The sequence below is a fragment of the Chiloscyllium plagiosum genome, chromosome 31 (assembly GCF_004010195.1).
Source record: "Chiloscyllium plagiosum isolate BGI_BamShark_2017 chromosome 31, ASM401019v2, whole genome shotgun sequence".
NCBI lineage: Eukaryota > Metazoa > Chordata > Chondrichthyes > Orectolobiformes > Hemiscylliidae > Chiloscyllium > Chiloscyllium plagiosum.
The window spans coordinates 15,782,421-15,796,847 of NC_057740.1; the positions used below are offsets into that span (position 1 = coordinate 15,782,421).

The window sequence follows — 14,427 nt, forward strand, 5'->3', positions numbered from 1 at the left end:
GGTTTCCCTCTTTAGAGATTATGTGCCGAACCAAAGGAAAGCAGAGTAGATGCAGATAAGTATTTTGTACAATTTTTTTTAGTAAGTTAAGAGCTACCCTACCAGCTTTTCCAAAGTTGCCTGTCCTTCCTGACAGATATACATCTTTGGACATTCAGAATGTCTCAGCTTTGGTTTCTTCGTAGCAGTTGTCTGCAAGTCTGTAAATATAGGAATTTCTATTTGAAATGAGAGTTTACCTACATTACAGAGAGAATTCTGTGGGAATGCAACTGTAGCCCTTAAATTCAGTTCAATTCTGAAAAATTAAATTTTAAAAATCTGGCCTCCATTATTGACACTTAAGTTTGTCATTACTGTCCCTTATTGCCATTATCCAATTAACTTCATTGTTATTTCATCTTCTCACTTAAATTCACAAAACCTTCCCCTACAAGTGACTCCTTTGCCCAATTCTTTACTGCAAAGACCTCCACACTTCATTAAACAGCTCCAAGATATCTGGTGAATTGGGTGTCCAAGAACCCACCGAGCTTGCGGGGAAGGCAGAAATTAATTATGGAGCACATTCCCTTGGACCTTTTCACAAACATGGTGCACCACACAACAGACAATTTTTATAAGACATGGCAGCCCTACTGGAGTTATTTGGATATAGACTTATCAGTTATCTTAACTAGGGCATTTGTTTAACCAGGATGATTAGATTTGTCAAGCCCTGGGGGGGGGTCTCCCAAGTTAATACGGGTATGTATACAATGTTCCCGCTCTTTTGTTTGGGAGCCTTGCACCAAGCATAGCTGTTCTGTACTTTGCTTTTTTAGGCGTTGCTTTGCAGTTTTAGGGTTTGCTTTGTATTATAGAGTAGGTTAGTAGTTAGTAGATTGTATTGTAATTTGTGTTTTTTTATTATACTGATATTTGTGATTGACTGTTTGTAAAGTTAAAAAAATTGCTAATAAATATATTTACAAAAACAAAACAGCTCCAAGACCAGTACGAGTATGGTGCAGATGAAGTCCTTCCTGCAGCAGAACCCTCATCCTAGTACTAATGCTAGTGTTCCATGAACTGGAACCTATTTCCCCCACAACAGACTTTGAGCCAGGCATTCATCTCTAATCACGTTTATCCCATTCCAATTTGCATCTGGTTTTTCTAACAACATAAGGATTACCAAATTCTGAGGATCTGCTGTTTAATTTGGTGTCAAATTCCTCATGCTGTGAGATAATACATTTTTGTAGGAAGAATAGAGATAAGCTATTTCATTACAGGGGAAAGCTTCAAAAATCTGAAACAAACACAAAATGGGACTCCAAGTTCAAGGTTCTCAAGATTAAGTAGGGCTCAGCTGGAAGTTAGCAAGGCCTTGTAAAAAGAACATAGTCATTCACCTTACCTATGCCCCTTAATTTTATAAACTGCAATAAAGCTCCAGGGGGAAAAAAAAAGAGCCCCAGCATTTCCAGTCTACCTTTATATCTCAAACCCTCCATTCATGGCCACATCCTGGTAAAATCTTTCTGTACCCGCTCCAATTTAATAATATTCTTCCTATAACTGTGACCAACTATACACCACACTCCAGAGGAGGCCTCGTCAATGTCCTATATGACCTCAACATGATATCCCAACTCCCAAATTCAAAAGGAAGCAACTTTAAACAATTATAATTACCAGGAAATGGTCAGGAGATTATTATTTGAACTAAACTGCAAAGGTTGCAGGCCCTGATGGACATCATCTTTTAAAACAAACAGCCGAAATGGAAAGCAAATGGAAATTTTAGCAAGCACAACCAAATGTCCGATCAGAATACAAAAGCTGCATGTAAATCTACTCAAGAAAGGGAACTAGTTTACTTAACATTGGCCATGGGAAAAGTGATAAAGTCTATTCAGGAACTTACAGCAGGACACTTCCATCACAATGCAATCAGGTATAGTCAATCTGGCTTTCTAATAAAGATGCTATATTAATATCTTTAACGAAAAAGCAATGTGGACAAGGTTGAATAGGTAGTTGTGTTGTACTTGTATTTTCAAAAGGCATTTGATCGAGGTGCCACATTAGAAAATTAAAATAGGAGCTCATTAGATAGTGGATAGTGGATAAAATATTGGAATGAGTAGAGAACTGGTTGGGAGGCAAAAGGTCTTTCAGTTTGTTACGATATAATGAATGGAGTGCTACACAGGGATCAGTTCTGCAGCCTTGAACTATTTATAATCTATATCAGTGATATGGATAAATGGGGCTGAAAGTATGGCTGCAGAATTTGCTAATGGCAAAAAAGGTAAAGGATAAAAGCTACCTTAGATTACAACAGGATCTGGACCAGATGGGCTGAGGAGTGGCAGATGGGGTTAAAATTTAGATAAATACGAGGTGCTACATTTTAGGAAAACAAATCTTAGCAGGAATTATACACTTCACGGTAAGGTCCGAGGCAGTGTTGCTGAATAAAGAGACCTTGGAGCACAGGTTCATAGCTCCTTGAAAATAGAGTCGTAGGTAGATAGGATAGTGAAGGTAGCATTTGGCATGCTTTCCTTTATTGGTCAGAGCATGGAGTACAGGAGTTGGGAGGTCTGTTACAGCTGTACAGGACATGGGTTAGGCCACTGTTGGAATATTGCGTGCAATTCTGGTCTCCTTCCTATCGGAAAGATGTTGTGAAACTTGAAAGGGTTCACAAAAGATTTACAAGGATGTTGCCACGGTTGGAGGATTTGAGCTATTGAAAGAGGTAGAGTAGAGTGGGGCTGTTTCCCCGGAGCGTTGGAGGCTGAGGGGTGATCTCAGAGGTTTATAAAATCATGAGGGGCATGAATAGGATAAATAGACAAAGTCTTTTCCGTGAGGTGGAGGACTCCAGAACTAGAGGGCATATGTTTAGGGTGAGAGGGGAAGGATATAAAAAGGGTCACAAGGGACAACATTTTCACAGAGGGTGGAATGTGTATGGAATGAGCTGCCAGAGGCAGAGTTATGTTTACTTGCTATACATCCCTATGACTCTAAGTAGGTTGTGAAGAGGACACAAGAAATCTGCTAATTGGTGAAATGTTTAGGGGTATAATGTAGGAAGGTGCAATTAGTTAACTTTGGCTGCAAGAATAGAGAAGCAAAATATTATTTAAAATGGAAAGAGATTGCAAAAGAAAACATCTGATGCACAGAGGGATCTGGGTGCCCTGGTACACAACCACAATAAAAAAAAGGTAGCTATGCAGACATAGAAAGCGATTAAATGATGATGTTCCATTTGCGTTTCTAAAATACAGGGAATAGAATGTAGAAAGAGTTGCAGAGTATTGGTAGGACCACACCCAAAAATACTGTATATAGTACTAGTCACCTTATTTTAAAAAGGTGATAATTGCATTAGAAACTATTCAGAAGAGGCATAATTTGATTGATTAATGGAATGAGTTCCTTAAAAGAAAATCTGAACTCTTTCCACTGAAGCTCAGAAGAATGAGAGGGGCAACCCTATTGAAACATGATTAGATTAGATTTAGATTAGATTAGATTACAGTGTGGAAACAGGCCCTTCGGCCCAACAAGTCCACACCAACCCGCCGAAGCGAAACCCACCCATACCCCTACATTTACCCCTTATCTAACACTACGGGCAATTTAGTACGGCCAATTCACCTGACCCTGCACATCTTTGGACTGTGGGAGGAAACCGGAGCACCCGGAGGAAACCCACGCAGACACGGGGAGAACGTGCAAACTCCACACAGTCAGTCAGTCGCCTGAGGCGGGAATTGAACCCGGGTCTCTGGCGCTGTGAGGCAGCAATGCTAACCACTGTGCCACCATGCCGCCCACACGGACTTTGAGGGAATGGGACAGATTTGATGTGGAGAGGATGTTTCTGTTAAGGAGGGGAAAAAAAGAGTTAGAAGGCACAGTCTAAAATTTAAAAAGAAAAGTTTCCCATTAAAAAGTGGAAATCAGGAACTCAACTCCATTGAAGAATAGAAAAAAAAAGAGACAATAGAGGTGGATTCTCAATTAACAAGGACAAGGAGGGTAGAGTGTAGACAGGAAAGGCAGGGTGATACCAGAATCAGATTGGCCATGACGACATATTTAACAGCAGCATAGACTCGAGATGTGTGCTGTCTCCTAACCACCTCCCAAAAGTGTTGATCACTCTCTCTGCCGCTGTATGTACCACAGTGTGTCCGGCTGCTTCTACAACTGAACCACACTGAAGAGCTGCAGATGGTCACATTTCCTGCAGATGTAGATGCAGGGCTAAATGTATTCTGTGGCTTGACGGGTTTTCCTGTGGACAGTTCTCAATGTCACAACACTTATGCAAAATAAAAAAGTGGCGATTAAAAATTTACACTTTAGCCTTGCAGTGAAGAGGCACTCTTGAATCTCACTTTCGCATAAGCACCTTTCGCTTAATAAAGATTGAGACAACTGCAGATGTTGTAAAATCAGAAACAAATTGCTGGAAAAGCTCACATCTGGCAGCATCCGTGAAGAGAAATCAACTTGACGTTTTCCCTTTTTTCCAAAAAAAAAAAGGGTTATATGTTCTAGCAGTTGAACTGTAACAAATCCATTTAACTGGCCACTTAAAATTAAAGCTTTTGGTTTTAACACCTCCTGGAGCTGGGTCCAAATTAATCAGACTGGCAACAAGCAGGAATGTCACAACTCAACCAGTCTCTAGATCCAGGTTGACAGTGTGGATCAAGTTTCAGTACTTGAAAAACTATAACTTCTCACAAGTATTTACTTTAGCTGGAGTATTTAAGGCAATCAGCATAAAACACTGCTAATTAAAACTATATGCCTCAACCACACACGAGAAAATGGATCAAAGAAAGACTGGGAAAGCAGTTCGGTGGTCTTTGTTGATGGTCAGGTGCTGATCAATATGCTGCTTCTCAGTTTTCCATCTTACTGAATTGTTCCACTTGTTTACAAGAGGCACACAGAATGGCGGGTTCATTGGTAAAGTGTCTCTGATGTACCGACTAAAATCAGAGCTTACAGCAACAAGATAAACAGGTGTTCTTCATGCTTAAAATGGCTTTTTCTGTGGAGAACAGAGCACTAGTGGTCTGAATAGCTTCTCTTTATCTTGTTCAGTCAAGCAGCTGAGAACCAAATCAATCATACAATTGCTGGCAGGTAAGAGTCTTTTGTCATTGATAACTGATGACTAGTCCACAAGCCAAACTGCCACAAATCAAGCAAGCAGGCCAGAGATGCAGCCTGGTTCAAAATGTGATGGATGCTCATCCCTACATGCTAAGTATCTTTGCAGCAGCATGCTGGTGTTAGTTGCCAGAACTTTCCAAACCTTACCTTCAGTGCAGAAGCATACTCTAAGTGGACACAGATGTGTCAATTGTATACAGGCTGGTACATGGATACCCACAAATATCAAGTGGTCTTATTTTAAAGCAGAACTGCACAGAAGTCAGAAATTCATGACAATTGTCCCTCTCCAGCATCTTTCACTGCATTTGAGGCAGGAAGAATCTATCCATTAACAGCTCCCAATAACCAGCAGAAATTTTCAACCGTTTGCTTTTACTTTCAAAAACATTAAGCATTTTTTTGGGCCTAAATCACTACTTCATGGGCAGATCTAAGGATTAAACCAGCAGAAGATTGGTGGTGGGGGAGACAAAGAACTCAATAGCAACACCATGGCTCTGGCAGAAATGCATGACCAGCTCAAACAGTAGCTACTAAAAAAAAAAACACTACAATGCTAAGGTTAACCCCCCCCCCAAAAAAGAAGTGTTGCTAAAGGAAACTTAAAGGCCAAAAAAAAAAAAATTGAATTAAAAAGAATCCTACAAAAAAATTCTGGACAGACAACAATATGTTTCCACCAATTGAAAGAGAAGGCAATCTATTGGGGGGGGTACATGTTTTAACTGACAAGCTGTTGTTTGGACTTCAATATTTCTGAAGTACATAAATAGGCCAGTAAAGAAAGCAGTTCTAGGCAAGGAGGGCCTTCATGAACTGAACAAAAGCTGTCAGATTACCATAATGGAAGTAAAGAAACCAAAGATCAATTATGAGTGAAGTTCAACTCCCAAACATATTGTCTAAATTCAAGTCCTTTGGGCATCAGGTAGTATAATGATATTAATAAAAAAGGTGTTAAAACAGAGTGACTTTTTATGGTGGCAGGGCTAGCCAACAGAATAATAGATTCTATCAGGAGTTTATCTCAAGATCAAAAAAGGCATCATAAACAGGTTGTTACACCACAGGAAGTATAAAAACAGCAAAACAATAAGTTGTACAAATAGGTAGACAGGCTGCCTGTAACAAATTCATTTTCAACACAATAGCCAATGCAGGCAAACATTATTGCAAAAGTTAGGCATTTTCTAGGTGCCTGTAACTGTATAAGATGTGGCAAAGGGCACTGGAAATATCAATGCAAAAAAGCAAAAGCTAAAACAAATCATGAGGAGCCACGGAGAAGCCAAACAGCTACAGCATTCCATAAACCAAATGAGTGGGTGTACCAAAGTGTACAGTCAATTTATATAATCAAAATGATGAGGGTCACCCAACACCATCAACACAGTGAGCAGACATTCAGGATAGTACACAAGAATGTATGGAATAGGTACCAAAAGCATTGCCACAATCCAGACTTTATGCTAACAGACAAAAGTATTGTAAAATATAACTAGGATTAGGAGGCAAAAATTTAGCCCCAAGCCTGCTCTGCCATTTAATAGGATAGTGATTTGACCTCAACTCTACTTTCATGCCTTGTGTCCATAGACTAAGTTGGCAACAGGTTGAAAGTTTATCCTGTTTGAAAATTATTCCGTCTTGGCATCCATTGCACTCAGAGGTGCACTCTAAAGGTGAATTCTATCATTATGGTCTCTGGCCCCTATTCCTTCACCTTTAGCTCTCTAATGAAGTCTACCTCATTATGCTTCACTAAATTTATCTGTTCAATTTTGGGTTCTACCACAAGGTGTTCCAAAAGGACAGAAAAGAAAACAATTGTTTAGTCATTCCAGAAATTGCTTTATTATTTATTAATTTGGTGGGATGCGGATGTTGCTGGTTGGCCAGCATTTATTGCCCATCACCAGGTGCGTTTGAGAAGGTGGTGCTGAGCTGCCTTCTTGAACCATTGCAGCCCAGCTGCTATGGGTTGACCCACAATGCCATTAGGGAGAGAATTGCAGGATTTTCTCAGGATCTGCCATCACCTTAATTTTACCAGTCCACCTGCATATTTAAGTCATCCATGATTATTCTAATAGTGCCTTTCTTATCTCCTGATTTATTTTCTTCCCCACATCATCATACTGTACACAACTCCTACAGACTTTTGTTGCAGCTCCTCAATTCAACCCACACAGATTCTATGCCTTCTTATTCAGTTCTTGCTATTGACAATTTCATTTCTAAGATGGTAATCTGCCTCTGCCGCCCATCCTTTTGGATGGATGTGGATCCTTTATCTATTTAGTTCCCAGCCCTGAGCTCTTGCAGCACATTGTACCGACCAATGTGAATTGTGCTACAGGCTCATTTATCTTGTTTTGTATATTATGTTCCCACTTCTCTCAATGCTACCTAGTCCAACAGTCAGTAGGAGAGATTCTTTGCCTGCAGCACAGGGGTTTTTGAGGTGATAGTTCTTCAATTGTAAACTGCACAGCATGCTAACCTTTGAACCCAGGCTAGTGCGTACTCAGTCAGTTCTCCAAAATACACCAGAAGGTTTGAAACTGACTTTTTAAACTTCTGTCAATTCTTCAAAACGAGAGAGAAAAAATAACAATGAGTCTATAGATTTTGCCAGGTTCTTATTGTCATCTTGTAACCACAAAGATAACAAGTCTCTTTGACACCTTTAAAAAGGTGTTACTGCCAACCAGTTATTTTGTCTCTGTAGCAGTTTAGGAAGCACATTTTGGAATTAAGGGTTAAAATAGCCACATTTTTGCGTTCCTACCTGTTGTTTAACATAATTTCAAATCAAAGTCCAATTTATAGTGCCAAAAAGGGGAAAAAAAACCTTGATTAAATAAGTTGAAATAGTTCGTTTTGTCAAGCAAATTGAAGTAAGGCCAAAACTGGAATCTATTTCATGTTTTAAATACAGATCCTCAATTTAAGATTAAGCCAGAATAGGTTGGTGCCCATATGTCCACACTGTTTTATTTCCAAGTCATACCAACAAATTGTCAAAACAACTTTTTAAAAGTTTCAAATTTAACAATAGTAAAGTTTTAATTCCAGGAAAGATCATTACTCCCATGTTCTTGTAGCTCTGAAGTTATGTTGGACTAACAAGACAACTCAAAGAAAATAAGCATTCATATGGAAGATTTGATTAAATTCAGTTTCAGACAAGCTACTTTAAAACGAAAATCACTTGCAACACAATCTAAACCATAAAGCTAACCACAGCTCAAATCAACATTTGCTTTCAAGCAATCTCAAATTATAGCTTCCTTCCAACAATATTGGAATTAACATTTCTTCAGCCTGGAGTTTCAACAAGATCTTTGGAATAAGGGAGTACACCATAAGATGTAGAAGCAGAAACTAGGCCATTCAACCATCGAGTGTGTTGCATCATTTTGATCATGGTTCAAAGGACTTTCCTCTTCCAAAAGAAAATAAAAACGTATTAAGTGATCTTAGTTCATGGAATCAAAGAATCATAAGAATCCCGACAGTGTGGAATCTGGCCATTCATCGACTGAAACACATTTGATACTATGGCTAGCTTAATGGTGTAGGAAGACATATAATTGAGATGGACTCAAATTTCCTTCAAGACATTTTCAGATGAATACCTTTAACCACTGATGCTACAATAGCCAGCGCCAGAGAAACCCTCAGGATTTCTAAACATGTCATGTCATCTCTTGAAGCAGATAAAGATAAAGTCTTAATCCTAACCCCTAAGCACTCAAGTGCCCAACATGTTAGCACTTCTGCCTCACAGCGCCAGAGACCCGGGTTCAATTCCCACCTCAGGCAACTCGGTGTGGAGTTTGCACATTCTCTCAGTGTCTGCGTGGGTTTCCTCCGGTTTCCTCCCACAATCCAAAAATGCGCAGGTTAGGTGAATTGACCATGCTAAATTGTCCATAGTGTTAGGTCAAGGGGTAAATGTAGGAGTATGGGTCTGGGTGTTATACGCTTCGGCAGGTCGGTGTGTACTTGTTGGGCCAAAGGGCCTGTTTCCACACTGTAAATAATCTAATCTAATCTAATGTAAGTAATCTAATGTTATAGCATCTAGCAATACCAAAGTTGCAAAGTGAAGACAAGGGTAATAATCAAATCATGAAAGCATTTACTTCTGGCATCCTTGAGTTAGTGTACAAGTTTAAACTCCAAACTCAGCATTCCATTCAAGAATATAATGATTGGAGTCTGAAAAGTACTGGTTAGAAGCATCAAATGTCATCTTGCAAATTCCACATTATAAAGAAAAGATGCTTGTCTAAGTAAAAATAAGTGGCAAGTTACAGAAATAAATTACTCAACACAAAATCCTTTTGGAAACATAATTTGACAGTTTGAATTCAGATGAGAATATGCTTACCTTTTTGAATGAAGTGAGAAGTTTAATACTAATGTAGCCCGTTTTATTCCTCTTCATGTGTTTAAGTAGAAAACTATCCACTGCGAGGTTTTCATCAGATAGATAAAATTCAACTTGAGTAATTATTTTTTGTATTGTGTCAGAGTTGGGAGGAATCCATTCATTACACTCTAAGCAATCATTGGTCTCACACAGATCACAAGAATTACTGCACAAAACAAAATAAGGAAATGAGATGCTTAATTAAAATGTTTAATTGCAGAAAGAAAATTAGCCTTCATCTCACCCATCATGTGTCAATTTTCACTTCTAGCCTTTAAAAATGTACAAAAGTGCATATACTTGTTTATTAATAATAAAATTCAATTTGCAAAAGGTTGCTTAATCTTTGGAACAATAAGAAAAATGTCATTCAACCTACCAGACCTCTCTGTTGAAGGTTTCCCTACAACACTGAAATCCCATATTTTAGAGAATGGCACAACAGTTTGAATAATTTTCCACATTAAATGCACAAAGTTTGATTGGAAAGTAACAAATCAAAAATTGATATGAAACAAATAAGGAGGAAATTTTAGGCTAGGTGAATAAAAATCTGGTTAAGAATATCCTTTGTGTTTTAAGCAGGTTCTTCGCAAAAACAAAAGTGCAAATTTATGGATGGAAGCAAGTGTTTTAGGCTGGTTTAGCTAAACATATGGCCACTGAAAAAGGTCAAAAATGTGCAAGACAAAGCCAGAACTGGAAGAATGAAGAATTCGCTATATATTCTTTTATCTTCCTTTCGACTGGACACTGTACTCCTTCCTGGCACCTCCTTAACATTGTACCTGCTCAAAGGCCATTCACTTAACATCAAGTTTTTTTCTTCTTGGGATTAGCAAATAGTAAAGTTGCTCTTTTCACAAACTCTGAAACCTGTGATTGACTCCTCACAAATACAAAAAAACAGTTACGTATCTTTTAATTTAGAGAAGGTATAGTTGCTGGTAAAAAGACCTTAAACGTTTATTGTGACCACAGAGCTTGACAAAAAAAAGTGTTCATTTCTACCTCAATGCTACAGCACAATTAAAATGTTAGAAAGAGATTCAGGAATTACAGATTTAAGTTTAATGCTATATGTCAGGAGGTGGTCCATTTTCCACCAGAATAATTCTCAGTCTGTTACTGAGGGCGAAGATTAATGTAATTGTCGAGTTCTTTCAAGAGCAAAGTCTATTTCAAACTTAAAAAGGAAGTCACCTCGTGTAGAATTGAGGCTAGAACGATCTTTTGAACTCATTTTAATTTCCGAGCAATCAAAAGAGTTAGCTACATTTGTCTTTCCAGGTTAGAGTTCACTATTTATTTTTTCCCGCTTGGACATCACATGGGTTTGGTGCAAGGGAAAGTATATACTACATTGATATACAGAATATCACACGTGTTAGCAAGGTTGCAGGGACTAAAAATAAATATTTTATTTTCCCTGTTTGCCATTTTAAGAAAAAAAAAACAATTAAACAGAGTGGAGTGCAGATTGGCGATGATAGTTGAATAGCAGAAGTTACAATGGTTCAACAAATCATACTTGTAATAGGAAGCATCACACACCACAGTTTTAGCCAGCCAGACTTACTGTTGGTCACTGTTGCATTGCAACTCGCTAGCATCCTCACTACTGATCCTCTTCAGAAAATGCGAGTGGAATATTCCTCCTCTTACTACTTGCACTGGGGAACTACAACTAGCAGGAGATCCTAACCAAGAAGGTGGAGAGTCCGAAGATGACATAGCAACAAGCTTTAAAGACCAAAAACACAGAAGCAAATATTTAATTCTTAAATAGGAAATTAAACCAGGTTTTATTTTTAGAAGGGTCAAGGTGGTTTAAACATTCAGAATTAAAATATTGTTACATTCAAATGCAATTACAGGTAATCCCACTTCAGTTTTAGCATTCAAGATAGACTCTGAACAGAACAGTGGATGTGATCTATTTGGACTTCAGTAAGCCATTCGACAAGGATCCCCATGGGAGACTGATTAGCAAGGTTAGATCTCATGTAATACAGGGAGAACTAGCCATTTCGATACAGAACTGGCTCAAAGGTAGAAGACAGAGGGTGGTGGTGGAGGGTTGTTTTTCAGACTGGAGGCCTGTGACCAGTGGAGTGCCACAAGGATCAGTACTGGGCCCTCTACATTTTGTCATTTACATAAATGATTTGAATTCGAGCATAAGTGTACAGTTAGTAAGTTTGCAGATGACACCAAAATTGGAGGTGTAGTGGACAGCGAAGAGGGTTACCTCAGATTACAACAGTATCTGGACCAGATGGCCAATGGACTGAGAAGTGGCAGATGGAGTTTAATTCAGATAAATGTGAGGTGCTGCATTTTGGGAAAGCAAATCTTAGCAGGACTTATACACTTAATGGTAAGGTCATAGGGAGTGTTGAACAAAGAGACCTTGGAGTGCAGGTTCATAGCTCCTTGAAAGTGGAGTCACAGGTAGATAGGATAGCGAAGGTGGCGTTTGGTATGCTTTCCTTTCTTGGTCAGAGTACTGAGTACAGGAGTTGGGAGGTCATGTTGCGGCTGTACAGGACATTGGTTAGGCCACTGTTGGAATATTGCGTGCAATTCTGGTTTCCTTCCTCGCGGACAGATATTGTGAAACTTGAAAGGGTTCAGAAAAGATTTACAAGGATGTTGCCAGGGTTGGAGGATCTGAGCGACAGGAAGAGGCTGAACAGGCTGGGACTGTTTTCCCTGGTGCGTCGGAGGCTGAGGGAGGGGCATGGATAGGATAAATAGACAAAGTCTTTTCCCTGGGGTCAGGGAGTCCAGAACTAGAGAGCATAGGTTTAGGGTGAGAAGGGAAAAATATAAAAGAGACCTAAGGGGCAACGTTTTCACACAGAGGGTGGTACATGTATGGAATGAGGTGCCAGAGGATGTGGTGGAGGCTGGTACAATTGCAACATTTAAGAGGCATTTGGATGGGTATATGAATAGGAAGGGTTTGGAGGGATATGGGCCAGGCACTGGCAGGTGGGACTAGATTGGGTTGGAATATCTGGTCGGCATGGACAGGTTGGACCGAATGGTCTGTTTCCATGCTGTATATCTCTATGACTATGAACAAAGAATAATACCTCCAACTATGAAGAATTGATAAAAGCATTTTTTACCCAAATCTAGCAAAAATCAATACTTGGCTTTCATTTAAAAAGACTCTTTTCGTAAGCCAAACTATTTTCACCAACATACATTCAAAGAGTGTTCATTTTACAAAAAATATACTTTGCGTAGACAGTTTTTTGGAAAGTTATTCTTAATCACCCACAACAGATTAAAAGGAATATGCTACCCTAATAAGACAGCATCTTGTTGCGAGATAAAGTCACTAAAAGCAAACTCAAACACTGAAGCTAATTAACCATAGTAAAATAGAAAAAACCCTCAAGAACATTTACCTTGGGAAAATAAATTAAATTTAAAGATATATACAACTACAACAACCAGAATAAGCTTCACAGAAGAAATGAGTGTTACCCTTGGGTTCAAATATAGTCCAGATTCACTTTTAAAAGGTTCTAGAATAAATAATCTTACACAGGATTACCTTGGTTTCCAGTATTGATAAATTGATTGTCTCCAATGCAGAGCAAATAAATATCTAAGAGAGCAAATAGAAACATTATATCACACAGTAGTTATTGCATTCCCAAGAAAAGAAAATATAGTTAAACAATACTCAACTTAAACATTAAAATTGTGTCAATTTAAGTAACAGAATACTGATAACAGTGATCATATTTATTTTTAAAAATACTCTAACCTAAAAACACACACAGTCTTATAAGTAAGAATTAAAAAAATAAAAGCTAAAAATAAACTTAAGCCAGCATGAAAAGTCAACACAGGTGAATAGGCATCCCTATTCTGAAATGAACTTGCTAGAATTAATGATTTTCTGAACCATTTAGTAAAGATAGTAATTAAAAACCTAATACTGCACAAGAGGAAAATAAAACCATTCAAAAATGCTGCATCAAGAAGTGTGAAATTAGCTATTTTGAAGAACAAGATTTAAACCAAAGACTAACTTTATAACTCTGAATCACAACAGAAAAGCAAAAGTACACAAGACAAACATTACCAAGATTATTACCAGTGGAATCTAAGGGCAACACTGACTTAAAAAATAGTTTAAAACTAGGTAGAGGAGATCAGGTGCAAGTTGTAGGGACCCAGTTGTGCTGATTAAAACCTAATTAGTATACTACCAAATGGCTACATGGATGTCTAATTTATAGAGTGTATATGCTCAGGGCACTGCTTGTCACTGGCCACTCAGATGATTTCCTGTCTTCCTTGTGATGGAATGTAAATAAAAATTTCTGCACTCATTATTCTTCACTGTGTCCTATGCCTACATGCATGTGACATGGTTGTTCGGGGATGAAAAAGTACTACTGGCTGTTTGGTGGTAGTGTGGGGCTTGTATTAAAAAATAGAATGTATGTGCTCAGTCATATATTTTATAATGGTCACTTTGTATTATTTAAGATATGACATTTATTCATTTATCACACAGCCCACTCAGAACTGTTTTTTCATAGGCCCTCAAGTTTGGTAAACAAAGTTGAGATTCAGCAAGTAATAACTAGCAATAGTAACCTTTAGCAAATTGCCATTTCACAGGACAGCAATACTAAATCAAGCCAACACCATTAACAGATCAGGTTAGTGTAAACAGTTAACAGAAGAAAGTGAATATATATATATATATATATATAGACTGTATAAAATTACCCAAGGTAAAATTACAGTTC

General features: G+C 38.3%; 1 protein-coding gene across 6 annotated transcripts in view; it reads right to left on the minus strand.

Annotated features, from left to right (window-relative positions):
* The window catches only part of LOC122565091 (la-related protein 6-like), a 58,487-nt gene extending 44,630 nt beyond the window's left edge, over positions 1-13,857 (minus strand). For 4 of the 6 annotated variants that reach the window (XM_043720727.1, XM_043720728.1, XM_043720729.1 and 1 more), the window contains exons 1-4: positions 13,752-13,857; positions 13,215-13,268; positions 11,223-11,386; positions 9,602-9,809 (exon numbers count right to left, since the gene is read on the minus strand). In XM_043720727.1, the coding sequence (XP_043576662.1) occupies positions 9,602-9,809; positions 11,223-11,377 (363 nt within the window). In that variant the 5' untranslated portion in view covers positions 11,378-11,386; positions 13,215-13,268; positions 13,752-13,857. Of the gene's footprint in view, positions 1-102; positions 183-9,601; positions 9,810-11,222; positions 11,387-13,214; positions 13,269-13,751 lie in introns of those variants that run through there. The other 2 variants (XM_043720725.1, XM_043720726.1) reach the window with 2 other exon arrangements.
* Positions 13,858-14,427: the final 570 nt, after the last annotated feature.